Here is a 22,498-nt window from a genome sequence, read left to right on the forward strand (position 1 = left end):
CGGAGTGAGTCGCGCTTTCAAGTGGCTCCTGCACTTTGTTGGCAATCTTTCCTTTTTTTCTTCAAAAAGTTTACCTCTTTCACAGGATGCCAAAGTGCAGGGGAAAGCAGAGGAGTGTTCTTCCTGCCTCCTCTTCCACTTCTCTGACAAGCAGCAATAACAGCTTATGCTGTTCCAGTTGGAGCGAGTGTCTCTGCTGACCAAGGTGGGCAGACCTCGATCTTGGAGGGCGAGGTTTCGCTGAGCCATTTGGGGCCTGGAGTTCCTCCGCATCCCAGGATGACATCGGGGACACCTAAAGCAGTACAGGAAACACTGGAGTTGATGTCTTCGTCGGCGCTACAGGTTTCATCCCTGACCCCGGATGGGAGTTTCAACTTGCTGACATCCTTACGGGCGGAACTAGTGGCTGGTAGGACCCGGAATTTGGAGTGAAGCAGAGATTGAGGAGTGAAACTGTCAGTGGAGTTTCCTGGAATATCCCTCCCTGCTCCTCTGATTAAACCAGTGGTGATAGACATGGAGGCTATCTGGAATGCATTAGAAACTCTACATAAGGTTTGCTCCCAGTTTGTTACCTCAGTGCAAAATACTAATACCCAATTTTGAAGAGAAATTTCGACAACAGGCTGCCCATTGGTATAAATTGCTGACTGGATTTATTAAAAAGAAACCAAACACTGGTCTGAGAGATATTTGGAGCATTGAGATCAAGCATCAAATTTCTGCGTCTCAATGGCCACAAATTTGGCAGTGTCGGCATCTATGAGACAAACATGGTTTTTTCTGTTACATAGAACATTATGGACCTCTGTTCAGTTACAAAAATTGGATAGCTCTAAGTCTAATAGATGTTGGCACTGTCATCTCGAAGCAGGGACTTTAGATTATTTATTATTCTATTGTCCATTTATTATGACTTTCTGGAAATCAATTTGGGACCAAATTAATTGTTTATTAGACAATCCAGTGGCATTGTCATATGATACTGTGCTGTTTGGTATGGCAATGAGAGCAAAAAGTCAGATTTCTTCAAATAATAATAAATTATTACTTAGAATGACTGGTGTTGCCATTCAACAAGTTACGTAGAATTGGAAAAACTGGAGTAGATTAAATTATAATTTCTGGTGGAATTCCTTATGTCATATTTATAAAATGGAAAGATTTATTGCAATACAGCAAGGATGTTTTAGGAAATTTCAAGATGTGTAGGAACCATTAACAAAATATTATACTGATTAGATGACATTTTTTCCCTTAAATTTACAGCTTCAATTAAGAGGGGGGAGGGGGTAATTATATGATTACATATTGTACAAGGTATTGATTATATAATAGGAAGGGGTGGGAAGGGTTGGAGATAAGAATATATAATTTATACTATTGATGATTATTAAGTGATATACTTATTGTTAATTGTTTTAACATATTGACACACATTGTAAGTTTGAAAATGAATAAAGATTAAAAAAAAAAAAAGAATGGACAAATTGGAGAAATTGGTGGCAGAAGTGAAGGTTTCTACTAACTTACAATCATATATAATAAAACCCTAGCCGCGCATGCACACTCTTACCTGTGTGATCTGTGATCCGTAGGTCCGTGGCCGGCAGGAATGCGCATGCGTGCATACATCACTCCCTCTTTCCGTGACTGCCAGGACTGGCCGGCAGCGCTGAACTCCCTGCTCTCCACCTCCTCAAGCAAAAATTAAAAGCTGCAGTGTCGGCTCCTCTCACGAGCCTGAGAAGGCTTCCGACGCTGGCGGGGATCGTTAGAGGAGCCGCTGCGGCACTTTTATACTTTAAAAAAAACCTTCGGCCACAGCAGGCCAGCCCGCGGGAATGGAAGGGGGGCCGACAAAGAAGAGGACTCCAGCCACAGGAACGCAATAAGGTAATGGAGGGGCATGGAGCAGGCTAGACTGCGGGAAGGGAAGGGACCGAATGGAGCAGGCCAGATTGAAGCAGGACAGAATGCAGTAAAAGAAGGGGGAAGGGCCAAACGGAGCAGGACAGATCACGGTAAGAGAAGGGAATAGGGGGTAGGGGAAAATGTTGCTACTGCTGCACAGGGACCTGGAGGGGAAGGGAAATGCTGCTGCAGCTTCTGCAAAGGAAAGTGTGTGGGGGGAGGGGAAGGAGGGAAATGCTGTTGCTGCTGCACAGGGAAATGTGGTGAAAATACTGCACAGGGAAAAGGAGGGAAAGAATGACAGACAGACAGTGGGAGGGAGGGAGACAGAAAGAAAGGAAGAAAGACACAGGGGTAGGGAGAGGGACAGAAAATTAAACAGAAAAAGGGGGCCAGGTAGAGAGAGAGAGACAGCGGGAGGGAGAGAGACAGAAAGACAGACAGACACATATATTCTAGCACCCATTAATGTAACGGGCTTAATGACTAGTTGAAAGATAAGATTTTATTCTCTAGGAAAATAGAATACTTGGAGAATGCAACTAGAAATTTGAACTTGAGATTTCTAAACTTTCCTGTCTCTAAATTTCAATCACCTAGGGATTTATTCCATTCATTCTTAAATTTAGTTCTGAAATTTCCAGAAAATAATATGTCATCGCTACAAAAGCTATATTACTTGAATGTTCTGAAAGATGATAAAGAAAAAGGAGACACATTACCAGGAGAACTGGATTTCAATGCTTTGCTGGAGACATCCCAAGAGGAAACTTTATAGGTAACTTTTATCTTTCTTCAAAATAAAGAAACAATTCTTTGCCTATTCTAAAGGATTCAAAATTTCAATTTTTCCTGATGTATCGAAGTGGAGGCAAGCCAGACGTAAGAAATTTCTGGCTTATCGTCAATCTGTTTTGAATTTAGGAGCAACCTTTCAGTTATGTTTTCCTTGTAAATGTTGCATTACATATCAAACCAAGAGATATATTTTTTATGAACCTGATCAGTTACAATTTTTACTTGAAGGTAAAGCAACAACAAGAATTCCAGAGACTTCCATGAAAATTGCCAATCAGGCCATTAATTGACTCCAACTGTGCTCTGTAATTTGGTTTAATCTAGAATTATTTCCTGAAATACAACTTCCCTTAGAAGTGATTGATTTTCTCTCTCTATAATGTAGACTTTAGTTAAAGTCATTAGTTTGGAATTATTTTATATATGGAATTATTTTTTATATTTGTATGGAATTATTTTATAATGACTGTTCTCATTTATTTCTGTACTGTATACTTGAGATTTATTTTGGCAATTTTTTTTCTTTTCTTGTTCTGCGTTAGATTTCCTTTAGGAATGGTCTTTTCAATGTTGCATTATTTCATGTAGTCTTTTTTACACCTTTTGTTTCTAAATGTAATGTAATGTAATGTAATTTATTTCTTATATACCGCTAAATCAGAATTTAAATTCTTCAGTTTCATATTGTTAAGTGCGAGTGGTTAGTAATTTGGTTTGGTGTTTCTGAATACTAATTTATCTGAGAGTGTGGAGTATAATTAAGATTTCTACTGACCTGTGGATACTGGTATATCCTGGAAAGGCTGGAAAACTCACTTGACTGCTCAGCTGGAAGACCTTCAATGACAGCAGCCAATGGGCCAGATGTCTTGCAGCTGTAGTTTGGGATCCCGGTTTCCATTCCTGAAAATATATTTACGGCAGCTCTATACATTAATAATAAATTGTTGTAAGGTTCATAAATGTGGAATCCCAGTGTGAGGTTGGGTAAGAGCTCTGAGCTGTTGTTAATCTCTTCCACCGCAGACACAAAAGCCAGGAAGTTGTAATAGTTCAAGGATACAGGACTGTAAAGACAATGAATGACAGATAATATGAAATTAGCATCAAAGAATAAGCTACAGAAACATAGATATTATTAGTAGAGAAAAGTGAAATAGGATTAAAATGAAATAATACTAGTCAAAAGCTTTATATTAGTTTGATAAGACAGAAAAGAGTATGCGTCAGATTTCTTTAACTTCCTATTCCTCCATGTTTTTTCTAATCTTCAGTTCATACCTGTCATATTCTCAGGCCATAGCAGGTAAATGCATATCCTACCCATATGGATATAGCCTTACTCACTGGACTCTAGAACCTCGACCCATCTATATTCATCTAACCCAAAGAGAAACTAACTGCTGAACACTAGTAGATAAGTAAAGTCTGAAAGTGCTGGTGGAGGTTTGTCGCTACTATTAATAAAATGAGACCAGAACCAAGGTGGAAACTCTAGAGGAAGTTGATATTCACCATAGATGAAGATGCATCTCAGACAATAAGAAGACAGAAAAGGCAATAAGGGAGAAGAAAGAAGATGAGGAAAAGGCGTAGAAGAGAGAAAAGAAGTGATAAAAACAGAGAAGAGAGTACTAAGGAAGTGGTAGTTGAAGAGAGGGAAATCAGTTTAAAGAGTAAAAGAAGGGAGAAGGTAAAGAGAAGATGAGGTTAGAGAAGAGAGTACCAGAAGTGGGAGAAGGGAATAAGAGAGAAAGAAAGCAGAAAGGGATAGACTGACAGCCCTAAACTCATTTGCAGTAGTCCCACTAAATACCATTCCTTCTACTCACACTACCCCAATATTCAGTTTTCTCTCAGAAGAATAAGCATCCCAAAAATGACAACTACAGAACCATTTGCATTTCTGAGCTTTGTAAACTTTTGGAAATATGTTTATAAAATTTAGACAGCTTCTACAGAAAGCTTTCCATTCTCCACGTCAACTGAAAGAGGATTTCAATTCAGAATTCATGAGTTTATGTGTTGTAGAAAGTTGGAAAATTGAATTTTCTTTGCCACCAAAATAACAACTGAGAGAATGGGAGACAAACACTCCTGATGCTGCAGTCTGTACTGTACACTGGGGTTTTTTTTTCATTGCACAATTTTATTTTTTTTATCATTTTTATTAGAAAGGGTACAACAACATTGCAACAGGCATAACAGAAAAGCCAAAGGCTCAAATACAAATAAGCACGAATAATACAATAAAATCACATATTCTGCTGCTAGACTGGTAGCATGGAGCTACAAAGCAACAAAAGAGAGAATGACACCCCCAACGAGCTAAGACGCGAAGAGAGCTAAAACAAAGAGAACATAAGAACTGCCATCTCCGGATCAGACCTTCGGTCCATCAAGTCCGGCGATCCGCACACGCGGAGGCCCTGCCAGGTGTACACCTGGCGTAATTTATAGTCCAAAAAATATATGTAATAGCAAGTGGAATATTAATAAGACACACCACCAAAATATATTCCAATAAACGCTCACTACTATGGAGAAATACAGACCAGAGATAAGAATATGTAGTTATATGGAGAAAAGACCTCAGTTTCCTCTTAGAGAGGTCTCTATGTCTGCCATACACAACTTAAAGCAGCATAGGAGAAAACATCCCTGGTCAAAAACTCCACTACATCATACTAACAAAAAAGACTAGTAGTTAGAATCGTGGACACTTGGAATGCGCTACCGGAGGAAGTGATCAGGCAGAGTACGGTACAGGGATTCAAACAGGGATTGGACGGATTCCTGAAGGATAAAGGGATCATGGGATACTGAGGGAGGAGCTGGGATGTAACACAAGTATAGAAAGCTAACCAGGTAATGAGTATAGAAACCAAACCAGGTCGTGCATGTGCAAGACCGGAGGGTTAGGACTTCGATAGGAAGACAGGACTTAAATGAGAAACCAAGGTGGCAAGGGAGCCCCCTCTGGTGATACAGACAGGTCGTGACCTGTTTGGGCCGCCGCGTGAGCGGACTGCTGGGCGGGATGGACCTGTGGTCTGACCCGGCAGAGGCACTGCTTATGTTCTTATATTATCTCTGAAAATCACAATTCTCCAGGTGAGACAAGAATCCAGTTAGTTCACTTAGGATTATCACGTTAATCTTCATTCATTTAAGACTCCCGACAGGCCCTGTTTCGCTACACGCTGCATCAGGGGAAGTCTCTAAAAATGAAATTAAAATGTACATGTAAGTATTCTTCCATTTATCTCAGTGGTTTTCAAAAAGAAATAACACATCGTTACTTACATGTAACTTTAGCTACCGCTCTACAGATTCTCTGAAACAGAATGGCAGCTCGGCGTTGTGGGCAGGGTTTAAAAAGAAGGCTGCAACTCAAGTATAACCAATCATGATTAAGGGGGCGGATCTCAACAAAAAAATTTTCAAAAAAAGGCACGCCATTCAATTTTGGCATTTAGCCCTAAAGGAATGGTAGATTTTAATTTGAACACCCATTTCTGTTCACGCTGTCGCAACAGTGTCTTAAAATCACCCCCTTTCTTGGATGGGATCAGATGTTCAATGACCCAACATCGCATATCTGTAAAGGAATGATTGGTATCCAAGCAGTGTTGCACCATAGGAGCTTCTAATTTTCTATTATTCAAACATGATCTATGTTCTATTATACGTGTTTTGAACAATCGGGACGTTTGTCCTACATAAAGTTTTTTGCAAGGACACTGAATTGCATAAATAACCCCCCTAGACTCACATGAGGTAGATGTATTTAATTTATAAACTTTCTGATCTACTGGATTAGTAAAGTTGTCACAGTTTAACGACATTGGGCATATCGTACAGTGCCCACATTGTACATGTCCAGGTCTACCCTCACCAATTGGAATAGTAATAGAATCTAATGCACCTGTACTAGTAGGACAGATTGTTTCTAGCAGGTTTCTATTCCTCGAATATGTAGTCAGAACCTTCCTCTCTCTGAAACAGGAATGTACAGATAAACAATTCCAATACTTCTTGATGACGTTGCCAAAACGCCTAGCCTGTTGTGAGTGACGTAGCACACAAACCAGTTGATCATGCTCTGGTACAGATTCAGAGTACTGCAATAAATGTTCTCTATGGTTATGCAGTGCTCTCTTGTAGGATGTTTTAATACATTTCTCAGGATAGCCACGATCCGCTAATTTCTTACTCAAAATCTGCGCTTGAACTTTAAATTCATGTTTGGTTGAACATAATCTCCGATAGCGCAAGAATTGCGAATTTGGTAGGCTTTCCTTCAAGTGGCGAGGATGCGAACTGGAAAAATCTAAAAAAGTATTACGATCAGTTGTTTTCCGATGTATTGAAGTGTGGAAAATATTGTCTTTAATCTCTATACTTACATCTAAAAAAGAGATGCTCTGTTTATCAAAGGTAGATGTAAACTTAATTGTAGGAAGGCAGGTATTCAGAAATGTGACAAACTTATGCAGTTCCAACTCAGAGTCCTCCCAAATAATGAAAATATCATCTATATACCGGCACCACAGGGATATCTTTGGAAAAAAAGAATTGTATACAAATTTCTCCTCAAAATCAGACATAAAGAGATTAGCCAGGGAAGGAGCACATGTGGCACCCATAGCAGTGCCATGCAACTGTTGATAAAAAATATCTTGAAACGTAAAATAATTCTTCTCAAGGGAAATAGACAATAACTTAACCAAAAACTCAGTTGGTACTTGATGGGGACTTGATGGGGATTCCTGTTTCAGAGAGAGGAAGGTTCTGACTACATATTCGAGGAATAGAAACCTGCTAGAAACAATCTGTCCTACTAGTACAGGTGCATTAGATTCTATTACTATTCCAATTGGTGAGGGTAGACCTGGACATGTACAATGTGGGCACTGTACGATATGCCCAATGTCGTTAAACTGTGACAACTTTACTAATCCAGTAGATCAGAAAGTTTATAAATTAAATACATCTACCTCATGTGAGTCTAGGGGGGTTATTTATGCAATTCAGTGTCCTTGCAAAAAACTTTATGTAGGACAAACGTCCCGATTGTTCAAAACACGTATAATAGAACATAGATCATGTTTGAATAATAGAAAATTAGAAGCTCCTATGGTGCAACACTGCTTGGATACCAATCATTCCTTTACAGATATGCGATGTTGGGTCATTGAACAGCTGATCCCATCCAAGAAAGGGGGTGATTTTAAGACACTGTTGCGACAGCGTGAACAGAAATGGGTGTTCAAATTAAAATCTACCATTCCTTTAGGGCTAAATGCCAAAATTGAATGGCGTGCCTTTTTTTGAAAATTTTTTTGTTGAGATCCGCCCCCTTAATCATGATTGGTTATACTTGAGTTGCAGCCTTCTTTTTAAACCCTGCCCACAACGCCGAGCCGCCATTCTGTTTCAGAGAATCTGTAGAGCGGTAGCTAAAGTTACATGTAAGTAACGATGTGTTATTTCTTTTTGAAAACCACTGAGATAAATGGAAGAATACTTACATGTACATTTTAATTTCATTTTTAGAGACTTCCCCTGATGCAGCGTGTAGCGAAACAGGGTCTGTCGGGAGTCTTAAATGAATGAAGATTAACGTGATAATCCTAAGTGAACTAACTGGATTCTTGTCTCACCTGGAGAATTGTGATTTTCAGAGATAAGTTTTTTTGATTCTAACTACTAGTCTTTTTTGTTAGTATGATGTAGTGGAGTTTTTGACCAGGGATGTTTTCTCCTATGCTGCTTTAAGTTGTGTACGGCAGACATAGTGACCTCTCTAAGAGGAAACTGAGGTCTTTTCTCCATATAACTACATATTCTTATCTCTGGTCTGTATTTCTCCATAGTAGTGAGCGTTTATTGGAATATATTTTGGTGGTGTAATTTATAGTCCACCATATCTTTATATGCCTCTCTTAGGGAGATATGCATCTAGTTTGCTCTTGAAGCCCAGGATGGTCGATTCCGCAATAATCTCCTCTGGGAGGGCATTCCAGGTGTCAACCACTCTCTGAGTGAAGCAGAACTTCCTGACATTAATCCTGAACCTGTCCCCCCTTAGCTTCATTACATGTCCTCTAGTCCGTGTCAAATTGGACAATGTAAATAATCTTCTCTGCTCTATTTTGTCGATTCCTTTCAGTATTTTGAAGGTCTCGATCATATCCCCACGCAGTCTCCTTTTCTCAAGGGAGAACAATCCTAGTGTTATAAGTCTGTCCTCGTATTCCAGTTTCTCCATACCCTTCACCAGTTTGGTTGCTCGTCTCTGCACCCTCTCCAGCAGTTTTATATCCTTCTTTAGGTAGGGAGACCAATGTTGGACGCAGTATTCCAAGTGGGGTCTGACCATTGCCCTATAAAGCGGCATTATAACTTTCTCCGAGGTAATAGAGGTGCTTCCCCGGTACCACAGAAAAATATATATAGAGACAGACAGCTAGCCCCACACTCCCCCTATGGGGGGAAAATGGAGATTAAAAGTACAATCCCAGTCACCCATTTTTAGATCTATCAAACACACAAACAGCCCAAACAACCCTCCAGACATACATACAGACATACCTACACTGCACTTCTCATTTGCATGCCATTAATTTATTGCATGGGGAGAAAAGTTCTTTTCTATACATGCATTAGAATGCTCTATACTGGAGCTCAGTGCATCACTGTAACACATTTTATTACATTACATTACATTAGGGATTTCTATTCCGCCTGTGCCTTGCGGTTCTAGGCGGATTACATTATAGAAGATATCTGGACAGTTCCAGTTGAATTACATTTCTGGTTAGGAGTATATTATAGTAACAGTAAAGAGTTATGATACTTCAAGTTCACAGAAGATAATACTTGTCACAGAAGTTATTACATATGACAGAAGATATTGCATTTTGCAGAGGTAATACATGGCAACTCGATCGTTTAAATCAGGTGTAAAGTAGAAGAGTTACATTACATTTTAGGTCACAGACAAAGAGATAGTATAGATGGGTGTTTCCGAAGTCGTTGGTTGGGAACTCGTTGGGTGGTGGTTAGAGTGATGGGAGATATTTTTTGAACAGTAGTGTTTTTATTTCTTTGCGGAACTCTTTTATGTCTGTTGTTTTGGTCAGTGATTTTGAGATGTCAGAGTCTATTTTAGCTGCCTGTGTCCCCAGGAGGTTGTCGTAGAGTTTCTTACGACAAGTTCCGTTGAGTGGTGGATAGGTGAAAAGGTTCTGTGTTCTCCTTCTTCTTGGTGGGTGGTAGTGATGGAAACGATTAATTAGGCAACTGGGTGCCGTGCCATGGGTTACTTTGAAAATGAGACAGTAGAGTTTGAATTGTGTTCTTGCTTTTATTGGTAGCCAGTGAGATTCTAGGTATGCGTTGGTAATGTGGTCGTGTTTGCTGAGTGAGTATATGAGTCTGAGGGCTGTGTTCTGGATGGTCTGTAGTTTTTTTATTGTGTTGGTCGGGCAAGGTAAGTAGAGGCTGTTGCAATAGTCGACGATACTTAGCACAAGGGATTGGACAATGATCCTGAATTGGTCTTTGTTGAAGAATTTCCTGATTTTTCTTAAATTTCGCATTGTGAAGAATGCTTTTTGGGTGACCTTTAGGATTTGTGTTTGCATTGTGCAGCATCTGTCTAAATGTATTCCTAGGATTTTAAGGGAGTTCTGTATAGGGTACTTGATTGAGTTTACTTCCAGTTCTGTTAGGGATGGTTTTTTGTCCTTCTCTAGTAATAAGAATTTGGTTTTGTCAGAGTTCAGCTTCAGCTTGTGATCTGTCATCCATTTATCCACTGTTTCCAATGTAGTTTTCAGGCGTTCTGTGGAGATTGGGTTGTGTATGTCGAATGGAAGGAGGATGGTTATGTCGTCTGCGTAGCTGAAAGAAGTAACTTGACTGCATTTAACTGGTGAAGTGGATGACCGGATGTCCAGTGAACTCTAAAATCACAAAATTTCCCTAAATCTATAACTTTAACACCTAAATGTTAAACACCATTTGGATGAAAAAAAATCACATGGCTGATATTCAAAGTGATTTAAATGGGCAGGAGAGGTTCATGCCACCTAATTCGCCCAGGTCCACCCAAGCACTGATATGATCAGCAGCAGTTAACTGCGCAATGCCAGGCTTTGCAATGGTTCCAATCCTACATTCCCAAGCAATTCTCCAAAGTTATCTTTAATAACTCCACCTCAAATTTTTACTCAAACAACTATGGTATTCCACAAGGTTCCAGACTAGAGAATGACACGGGGAAAAAATTTGTCCCCGTCACTGCCCCGTCCACGCGACCACCGTCCCTGTCACCGCCCCGTCCCATGTGGCCACTGTACCCACCCCGTTCCTGTCCCCACAACCACTGTCCTCGCCCCATCTCCGTCCCCGCGACCACTGTCTCCATCCCTTCCCCGCGACTACTATTCCCACAGCATCTATACAAGTCTCAGTACTGCAATATTTAGCTTATTCCTTCCTTATAAATCAAAGTTCTGGCTGCTGAACTAGAGAAAGAGATGTTCAGCTGGCACAGCTGGCAGGGCTTTGTTTATAAATTTTTATCAACACAACTAATATACTACTTTTTCCTAAAGCAAAATAAATAAATATATTTTTTTTTCTACCTTTGTTGTCTGGTTTCTGCTTTCCTCAGCTTCTCATTCAATTCCTTCCATCCACTGTCTTCCATTTGCTCTATTACTGTGCCTCTCCCTTCACCCCTCCCCCCAATTGGTCTGGCATCCATCTTCTTCCCTCTGCTGCCCCCATAGTCTGTCATCTCTGTCTTCTTCCCTTCCAGTGTCTTATCCCCACACTCTATTTCCCATTTCCCTTCAGCGTATTCTCCCCACTCTGTCTTCCTCAATCCCCATTTCCCTTCAGCGTCTTCTTCCAACTCTGTCTTTCCCTTCAGCGTCTTCCTCCCACCACCACCACCCTTCCCTCTCGCCACCTCACCGCCCTTCAGCATCCCTCTTGCGGCCCGAGAATCTCCCTCCCTTCCCCTTACCTTCACGGCGCGTTAGTAAAGTAACTCGCTGAAGCTAGCCGAGCCTGCCTGCAGTTGCGTGTGTATGGGCGGAAGCTTATCTTCTGACACAACCTCCGCGCGCAATCAGTGACCACATGCGGAGACAAGATCATTCACCGCTCCACGGGGCGGTGGATGGCCTGGTCCCCGTGCCCGCAGTGAGCACTTTTTTCCCCTCCACTGTTTCGGCAGGCTACCTGAAGCTACCCATGGCTAGCAGCGGGTAACAGCCACTGTATCATTCTCTATTCCTGGCTATCCCCCTTATTGTTTAACATCTTTATGGCTCCACTATTAATGCTTAGCCAATCAATCAGGTATGCTGTTTTCGAATACGCCGATGATTTGCAGCTTCTCCATCCATTAAACTCAAGCTCAGATGAGATATACTGTATTACATTATATTAGAGATTTCTATTCCGCCATTACCTTGTGTTTTAAGGCGGATTACAAAAGAGATATAGATGATGGACTTAAGCTTTGTTCATTTATCTGTATCAAAGACATTCTGTTTCAAGAAGTCGACAAGATCAAAATCCTAGGTATAATCATCGATCAAAAGCTTAACTATCATGATCAAATTAGTGATGTAGTCAAAAGCAGCTTTCACAGACTGCGAATGATCAGATCGCTGGCAAACTTCCCTTATACACTCTTTGGTAATATCCAAGCTAGATTACTGCAATTCCCTTTATAAGGGAACCACACAAAAAGAATTAAGAGGGCTGCAAATTATTCAAAATACTGCAATAAAAATCATTACTAAATTCATGAAATTTGATCACGTCACGCTCATATTAAACAATGCTCACTGGCTACCCATAAACTACAGAATCACATACAAAATAGCCTTATTAACCTACAAAATACACACGTTCAAAACACCACTATTTTTAGAATGATTACTTATTTCCTAAGTGCCTTCAAGAACTTTAAGATCAGAGGACAAAAATCTTCTCTCCATCCCTTCTCTAAGGTACATTAACACTTGACGAGATATTATTTTATCAGTCTCAGCCCTTTATATCTGGAACTCATTACCGGCTCAGTTGAGGGAAGAAAAAACTTTAGACAGATTCAAAGGAAAATTAAAAAGTTTTCTGTATAAAGATGCATTTGAAACATAACGATTCATATGAGGCCTTTTTTATAAATATATCCTGTCCTCCTGTTTCTTCCTTTCACTGTTTTTTTTCCTATAACGATTGTAGTTGCTTCCGGTTCCCTCTTGTCCAGTCAGTAGCTTATCTGTTGTCCTTGTCTACATTATTGATTACTAATCTATATTGTTCATCCTTCCCATTTTACATCGCTTTGAAATTTTAATAAAGCGATATAATTACATTTTAAATAAACTTGAAACTTGAAATATTGGACCTTACCAGCCATCACAAAAGTCAGGGCAGTACAGGAAGTGTCAACAACCCAGGTCATTACATGTTACTACCAAATGAAAATGAGCAGAAAATAACATAAAATGTCTTTCACCATCTCAAAATGATGTGCATAATATCCCTATAGTGGAACCACCATATGCACATGAACCAATCTGCATATATAAAAAACTAGTATGCATTTGTAAACTTGGAAGAAAAAGAGTTTTCCATTTTATGCAATAATGAGCCATTTTTCCACATGTTTCAGTGTGCACTCTATTATCAGAAACTGACAAAATGACCAGAAAACCCCTCACTATAAAACTTAAATTCCATCAAATGACACAGTGAACAACACAAAAACATTTTCTTTCAATATTCCTACCCTTGGCGTATTATTCTAATATTGCTGTCTTGTAATAATGAGTAATTTATTTGCCATGATGCTACTTACAAGCCATTTCCTTCAAATGAGGGAGGAGTGGTGAAGGAGGCACCAACATATGGATAAAAATTTGTCACGGTTACAAGTCCCCCAATCACAATGTCCCCATCTCTATGGTATCCTGGTAGAGGTTGTATTGGTGGGTAGTTTCTAAGTGTACACTGACCCGCAGCCATATTCCACAGGATGTCACAAAGCATCAATAAAGTCAGGACCAGACGAGCTTCCATCATTAATTAATTAAGGATATGAAAGTTTCTTCTGTGATAACTCTTGATCACTGAGGCAGGATGATGTAGAGTTCTTGATGGTGCTATCGAATTGAATAGTTGAATGATGAGAAGAAAAGATTAAGTATTAAACTGGATTGAAGAAGACCTGTGCTTTTACATAGAAGGTAAATGAGGAAAGACTGAAATTGAGACGATCGCTCTATTTCTAGATTATCAACACCTGTGAGGATACCATGTGGTCTCTGTTGGTTCCTGTCGCTCAGCCTTCAGGGATACCTGCTTTTGACATCTGCATTTCTTTGAAATATAGGTTCCTTCTTTTAAATATAGCCTTATGGATCACGGGCATTCATTAAAATAGAATCAAATTTTAATTTACTTGCAATGCTTGTGTGGGATATAGTTTAATAGCATGACAGTATGGTTGATACTAACAGGAAAGTCCATTTGGTCTGCACAATTATTGTGGCAATACTGCCTTGGATACTGTCTCAGATTCCAATCAGAGCAAAATCTTTTCAAATATCTCTCCAGAACAGTTTACTCTGCCCCCTTTCTAGGTAATCTATCATCCACTATAACAGAGCACATGTAATAAAGCCTTTGTACTAGCCTACAGTCCACCTTCATTATCTCCAACCTCTGCTACTCTTTATCATTTCTAAAGCGCTGAAAGGCATATGCAGTGCTGTACATGTGTATTTAGCATGTAACCACAACACATTATAATAAAAAAATAAAACAAATCTGCTTGATATAGAGTTATTTAGTAGGTCTAAGCTAAACAGATAAAGTCAGTGATATTCTATGTCCTAGATGGATAATAGTGTTAACTCTATAGATTAGGTTGACATCAGTTCAAGGTTTTAACTTAATCCAGCCTCTTCCGGAGGCTGTTATAGGGGAAAACACCCTCCATGGAATCAAGATAAAGTTAGACAAGTTTCTGCTGGACCAGAAAGTACGCAGGTAGAGCTAGTCTCAATTAGGGCACTGATCTTTGGCCTGAGGGCCGCCACGTGAGTGGACTCCTGGGCACAATGAATCACTGGTCTGATCCAGCAGTAGCAATACTTATGTTCTTATGTTCCTTTCCCATGCTTATCATTATCTAATGAGGGGAAGAGTTTCAAAACTTAATGGTCAAATCCGATGGGCTGCTACCAAGGTCGCTATTGTAATGATTTTAAAGGGGCAAAGTCACTCTGAAAAGGCCTCACATGCAAATGAGGTTCTCATAGCTCGCTAATTTGACTTGAGATGAGTCACTGGTGGTGGCAATCAGCACATGTGTAGAATACACCCGCATATTAAAAAACGAAAAAAAAAAAACCCAAATTGAAGAGCAGCAGGAGAGATGCCCACTCTCTTTTCTGCTGTGCCCATATAATCCCCCGACACTACTACTACCTCTCCTCTGCATCAAAATACCCACTCCCTCCTGCCACGCTGCACAATCGCCTGACACTAATACCCCACTCCTGCCATCGTCCAGTATCCATCCCCCACCCCCGACAACTCCGCTCATGTCCCTGCTCCTCCCTACCTTATTGACAATGTCTGGCTGGAGGGATGCCTACCCATTCAAGCTGGCAGATCCACCTCTTACAGAATGGTGGGCCTTCCCCTCCCTGGTGCATTTCTGATTGGCCCAGGTGCTAAAGGACCCTCCTAGGAAATCCCTAAAGTTTCTGGATCCATAGCCAATAGGAGTTGAAAGGTATTAGGTGATTCTTTCTGAGGAGTACATGATGTCCTGGGAGGTGTGCTGTCGGACTGGTGCCAAAATTCAAGATGTTATGCAGCGCTTGCTGAGACTCATCAAGCCTAATGACTATTATCCGATGCTACTCATCCATGTTGACACTAATGATATTGTGAGGTGCCACACAGAACATATCAAAAGTGACTTTGTAGCTCTGGGAGAAAAGCAGTCGGCTCTGAGGGTGAAATTCTCATTGATCCTTCCTGTCAAGGATAAAGGTCAGGGCTGTAGATGAATATATGTGGCTGTGTAAAATATTTTGGTTTCCTGGACCATGGACTGGTTTTTCATGGGCTGCCGAGCAAGAATGGTATGTATCTATCAAAGAAGGGAAGAAATATCTTCAGAAGCAGATTGTCTAACATACTGAAGAGATTTTTAAACTAGAATAGTTGGGGCAGAGTGATCAAAGTCTCCAGGTAAGTATAAGCTCTCATGTAAGAGAATCACTAAGTACCTTTACACAAATAAGAAAAAGGGGCAATATCTGGAAAGTAGTGCATACTAATGCTCAAAACAAGGTTCTGGATCTAGAGCAGGGTTTTCAAAGTCCTTCCTTGAGGGCCGCATTCCAGTCAGGTTTTCAGGATTTCCCCACTGAATATGCATGAGATCTATTTGCATGTACTGCTTTCATTGTATGCTAATAGATCTAATGCATATTCATTGGGGAAATCCTGAAAACCCAACTGGATTGTAGCCCTCGAGGAGGGACTTTGAAACCCTTGATCTAAAGGCTGTGATGGAAGAGGATGAGTTGGATTTAATGGCGATCACAGAGACATACTTCATGGGATTAATAGGATATAGTTATACTGGGCTATAATCTGTTCAGGAAAGACTGGAAAAGAGGAGTGGGAATGACATTATATGCCATTATATTTTCCAATCCCTCTTTCTAGTTTGATCCACAGTGTCTCTTCCTTATTCTGCAAATCCTGCAATTGTGTGGCATTAATATGATCTTTAGCATATAATAGTGGTTCCCAAACCTGTCCTGGGGTCCCCCAGCCAGTCAGGTTTTCAAGATATCCCTAATGAATATGCACGAGAGAGATTTGCATATAATGGAAGTGACAGGTATGCAAATCTCTCTCGTGCATATTCATTAGGGATATCTTGAAAACCTGACTTGCTGGGGGTCCCCCAGGACAGGTTTGGGAACCACTGTTATATGCTAAAGATCATATTAATGCCACACAATTGCAGGATTTGCAGAATAAGGAAGAGACACTGTGGATCAAACTAGAAAGAGGGATTGGAAAATATATTTACTTTGGTGTGATTATACAGGCCTCCTTCACAGATGGGAAAAGTGGACAGAGATTTAATAGAAGACATTCAAACATAGCTGTAAAGGCTATAGTCCTACCAATAGGAAATTTTTATTTACTAGATGTTGATTGGAATATCCCTATTTTGGGATCTTCTATAAGTGGGGAGAGCCTGGATTCTCTACAAGGAGAGGATTTGTTGGTGGTGAATCTTTCTTCCGCAGTCATAATATTGAATATTTTGATTATTGGAGAGAGGGTTATAATTGTTAGTGTTGTATTAATTAAATGTCATCTGTACATTATGAGGCTCATAATAAAAAAAAAAAGTCTAAAAAGTGGCCTAAATGGGTACTTGGATGATCAAAAAGCCTGATCGTCCAAGTACCCATAACCAAAGCTGGTTTTAGACCAGGGATCTCAAAGTCCCTCCTTGAGGGCCTCAATCCAGTCGGGTTTTTTAGGATTTCCTCAATGAATATGCATTGAAAGCAGTGCATGCACGTAGATCTCATGCATATTCATTGGAGAAATCCTGAAAACCTGACTGGATTGTGGCCCTCAAGGAGAGAATTTGAGACCCCTGTTTTAGACGTATCCTCAGAATGGCGGGCCTTAGGGCATGATTGGCTCAGGCACCTCAAACTCCACCCACAGGTGGGGCCTGAGGCGCCTGGGCCAATCGGAATCGGTAAAAAGGTATAGAAGATGAAAAAGTGAGGCTATAATGGAAACAACCACAACGCAGCAATCCTCACTCACAGGATCAAAATAGAGGATGGCAACAAGGTTACCAAAGTCATTAACATTAATACAAAAATCCAGTGCAGATGTTTTGGCTTGGCTCATATCATTGCCTCCTTTGTCAAATGCAGCTTAATTATTTACTTCTGTATAGTTTCTTCAGAAATAAAAACTAATAGACAGCATAGTTTCTTTTCTACTTATCGTTTTTTATTGCAATGTCTCTAGCATGCCCCCAAACGGAATCAGCCCAGTAGCCTTAGGCCCCTTCTGTGGGCGGGACCTTAGGCACATGGGCTGGGTTGGGCCCACAGGAGGGGCCTAAGGCTACTGGGCTGATTCTGGTTGGTCCAGGCACCTCAGGCCCCATCTGTGAGCGGGGTTTGAGATGACTGAGCCAATCAGGCCCTACGGCCCACCATTCTGAGAATAGTGGGCCTGCCAGCTGGCTGGGCTTGGGACCCGTCCGGCCACCTTTTTTACAGGTACGAGGGGGTGTTAGGGTGGGGGGGTCGTGGGGTCAGAGAGGGGTGTCGCGGGTTGGTGGGTGGGGAGAGGTGTTCGGCGGGCTGATCGGGGGTTTGGGGAGGTGGTCATGGTGGGCTGCATCCAGGCAGGAGTGCCTAGGCTCCCTCCTTCCCGGATCTTAGTGGGGGCGGGGGATAGGGGGTCGCATAGGCAGGAGGGCTTGGGCTACCTACTGCACGGTCATTCGGGATGATCACTGGGGCAGGAGGGCTTGGGCTCCCTCCTGCCCCAATGTTGTTGGTGGAGGTCGCGGCTCAAAGGGGCAGGAGGTCTTGGGCTCCCTCCTGCCCGGATCGTTGTCAAGGTAAGGGGTGGATTTTGTAACCGGTGTTAGCCCCTCCTTTGCCTAAAAGCCCTTGTTTTGGGCGTTTGGGACTTAGGCTTTTTTTAGGTTGATTATATGGTGTAAGTTTAGATGTAGTGGTGGTCTGGGCGTTTAAACAGCTGAACCTAGAGGCAGGCCATTATTTAAAAAAACCTTCTTTTGGACATTTTTTTGATAATGGACATTTTATCTCCTTCTACTTTCAACGTTTAGGGCCTTAGGCTAAAAGGGGACTTAGATGTTTTTTTTTTATTATGCCCCTCCACGACTTTTAGGTTGTGTTTTATTGGATTTGCCATATGTGAAATAGACCTAGTATTTTTCCTGCATGTATATTTGGGTTTTGATTAGGACTAAGGATAATCACTATCCTTTTGGTAGTCAATTTGATCTCTCTTCAATTTGTCCAATTTAGAAATTTTAATATCTTTCTTATACTCTGCCATTTTGGGTTGTATATCTTTAATAACGGTATCAAAATTGGAATCTTCATTCTTAAGATGTATGAGTTTTCCATCTAACTCCATTCTAATTTTATTGGATCTATTTTGTGAGGTTTCAATCAATAAAATCATTAGATCTAGGGAACATTTATTTAAGATCTTACACCAATCATTTAAAAAGTCCTGGTTGTCAGTGAACATCGTCGGCCCCTTCATCATTCTTAGGCCACGTGGTATAATCTGCTTTCTGCAGTATTCTTGGAGGAACACATGTATGTGGCATCATTTTTACTGTTTCTTTTGGTTCTTTCTGTCATTAGTAGCTCATGATATCACCTCTATTGCTTTTTACCAGCGGCATCATTTTTTTTGTTTTCCTATCTCCTGCATCTATTTGTTACTGCCATATGCTCTTCTATTTTGGGACTGCTAATACGCTTGATGTTATATTTGATAGTAATGCTGAGCTACAGATATCTTTTAGAAACTTTAATTCATTTATTCATGGAAATCGTGTTTTTAATATATACATTTTTTTGAATTAATTAGCATTTTCACGTATTCACCACCTTAGGACCCTCAGGGTATGTACGTTTGTCCTGAATAGTGTTTCTTATTCCCTTTCTCTTTCTTTTAATTTTGGTAGGTTCACTTATGTGTTCACAGATTAGTTTTTTTGCATATATTACTCTAAGGTCACTGATCATACTCTGCATTCTAATTTTTAAAAGTTATTTTATTTTTAAAGATTCTTTCTCCTACATGTTTATGGTTTATCAATATCACCATCTTTTTGCTGATTTTATCATGGTTTTTCACTAATTTATTACACTCTGTATTTTATTTTGAGGAAACCTTTTTCATACTTGTTTGAAGTTTCTTACTATCATTATCTTTTTACTGTTCTTATCATGGTCTCTCACCAATTTATTATTATAAGTTTCATCCCCACATAACTTCTGTCTTTATCCCACAATTTCTGTATGTGTGAAATCACTCATAGTTTTAAATATAACATTATTATTATTATCAATTTTAATGTATCCCTCATTATTTATAGAACCCCTGAAGAAGACTTTTTGTCGAAACGCAGACCATGATGGGTCCTGCGCCCTTAGTGGACTAGGTCCTTTATGGTTTTTATGTGGATTACTTTATTTTAATGTGGATGATATTATTTTATGTGGATAATTCTATTGTACCTTTGTTAACTTTGATTTTCTTAATAAAGTCCATTTAAGGAACATCGTCACTCCACAGTGCTCTTTTGGTTCCTTGTGAATAAATCCATCTTTTCTTTTTCAGCTCAATGACAACTCTCTGAAGGCCATGAAACTCCAATTACAGGTAAGTGACTTCAATAAAGTGATTAGTACTTTCAGGAGCCCAATTGGTTCTCTCAAGACCTTGTAATTACTTGTTCACAATGTCTGAACCTAAAACCCTTTTTATTTGATGGGCAGGGCTCTGGGATTCTGGCCTAGAAATATCTAAGAAAAAGGACCATTTAAACTAAATTAATTTATGGAGCATGTATGGTTGGGCAGACTGGATGGACCATTTGGATCTTTATTTGCCATCATTGTCTCCTTTTATGAAGGTGCACTAGCTGAAAAACTACCGCCTGCTCAAGAGGAGGTGGTAGCAGCTAGCGTGCGCAGCATTTTAGCGCGCGCTATTCCGCGCGTTAAGGCCCTAACGCGCCTTGGTAAAAGGAGCCCTATGTTACTATGTATTGTATTGTATTGTATTTACAGGTGCCAGATCTTTCAACAGCATCTCACCTGTTCCTATGATAACTCCTAACTGAACTGTATGCCTCAAAGTCTGTTGCTATGGCAATGGAACCAGCCTGTGCCACCTGACCCTCTCATGACCAACCAGGAATTTTAAAAAACAAAAGCTACAGTTGGCTTGGAGTGATGGAATCTTGAATTTTGATGATTCCAATCTCCATTTTGTCCCATAGACTATAATGGGAAAGGAACAATTTTAAAATAATTGTCAATTTTAGTACCAATTACTTTCCATTCGCTGTGCCACCCATGCACTACTATATGGAAATCCCTCCACTTTTAAAATTTAAAAATCTAAATTTTTACAGATGCACCATGTTTTCTCACTAAACAACACCAAAATTCTAGAGTTGCCACAAAGAAAATCTTGGAAAATTATTCTTTACTAAGAAGTTTCAAGACTCGCCGCCATCTTATCTTTCTACCTAAACCAGTCTCTCCTGTTCCCCTGTTCTCTATTTCTGTGAGCAGCACCCTCATCCTCCCTGTCTCATTGGCTCACAACCTCGGGGTAATCTTTGACTCATCTCTCTCCTCTTCACATATCCAACAGACTGCCAAAACCTGTTATTTCTTTCACTACAGTATCATTAAAATCAGACTCTTTCTTTCTGAGCATGCTGCTAAGACCCTCATCCATACCCTCGAGAGAAAGAAAGAAAGAGAGAGAGAAGGAAAGAAAAGAAAAAAGAAAAGAAAGAAATATTGGATGCACAGTTAGAAGGAAGTGCAACCAGAGACTCATGAAATCACCTGACAACAAAGGTCGGAAAATGATTTTATTTTCAATTTAGTGATCAAAATGAGTCAGATTTGAGAATGTATATCTGCTGTCTATATTTTCCACTATATTTGTCTATTTTTCTATAGTTACTGAGGTGACATTGCATATTTTAAAGTCATCTGCCTTGACCCCCTAAATATAAATGATAATTAACATTTTCTCTGCATACAGTGTACTTTGTGGTTTTTTTATTTTGTTTTATGGTTGCCATTATGAATTAATAAGATATTAAGTGTACATGAAAAATGAATGGAAGAAATTGGGGGTGGGACTGGGGCTGGAAACTTTCGCAAGTCTGTGGTTTTAACCCACGGGTTGAAAGTGGGGCTGTACCGCGGGTTAAAGACACAGAGTCAGGGCAGAGAGCAGGGAGGCAAGAGCAGGAGAAACGTGGCAGAAAGCAGGAGAATTGGGGTAGAGAGCAGAGCGGCAAGAGCAGTAGAATCAGGGCAGAGAGCAGGGGTTTTGCACAAGCGACTGGTCCTCAGCAGTCGCTTTTTTTGGATCAGCCAGCCCAGTTGCTATTCCTACTTTGCATGCTGTTTCACCTCATTTGCATGCACGGATCGGATTGAAGGATGATCGGCTACGAGGTTAGTGAATCGGATCGGAGGAAAATCGTGTCGGTACACGATCGTAAACATGATCGGTGGGCTTAGTGAATCTAGCCGTAAGTCTGGTAAGACCCTGTACAGGTCATTGGTGAGGCCCCACTTGGAGTATTGTGTTCAGTTTTGGAGACCGTATCTGGCGAAAGACGTAAGAAGACTTGAGGCGGTCCAGAGGAGGGCGACGAAAATGATAGGAGGCTTGCGCCAGAAGACGTATGAGGAGGGACTGGAAGCCCTGAATATGTATACCCTAGAGGAAAGGAGAGACAGGGGAGATATGATTCAGACGTTCAAATACTTGAAGGGTATTAACGTAGAACAAAATCTTTTCCAGAGAAAGGAAAATGGTTAAACCAGAGGACATAATTTGAGATTGAGGGGTGGTAGATTCAGGG

The 22,498-nt window shown here is 40.4% G+C and overlaps 1 protein-coding gene across 1 annotated transcript in view; it reads right to left on the reverse strand.

Annotated features, from left to right (window-relative positions):
* Positions 1-13,830, reverse strand: part of LOC117346283 (vomeronasal type-2 receptor 26-like) — a 50,799-nt gene extending 36,969 nt beyond the window's left edge. Inside the window, exons 1-2 of the mRNA XM_033915684.1 lie at positions 13,610-13,830; positions 3,491-3,782 (exon numbers count right to left, since the gene is read on the reverse strand). Of these exons, the coding sequence (XP_033771575.1) occupies positions 3,491-3,782; positions 13,610-13,830 (513 nt within the window). The remainder of the gene's footprint in view (positions 1-3,490; positions 3,783-13,609) is intronic.
* Positions 13,831-22,498: the final 8,668 nt, after the last annotated feature.

This window comes from Geotrypetes seraphini, chromosome 12, assembly GCF_902459505.1.
Source record: "Geotrypetes seraphini chromosome 12, aGeoSer1.1, whole genome shotgun sequence".
NCBI lineage: Eukaryota > Metazoa > Chordata > Amphibia > Gymnophiona > Dermophiidae > Geotrypetes > Geotrypetes seraphini.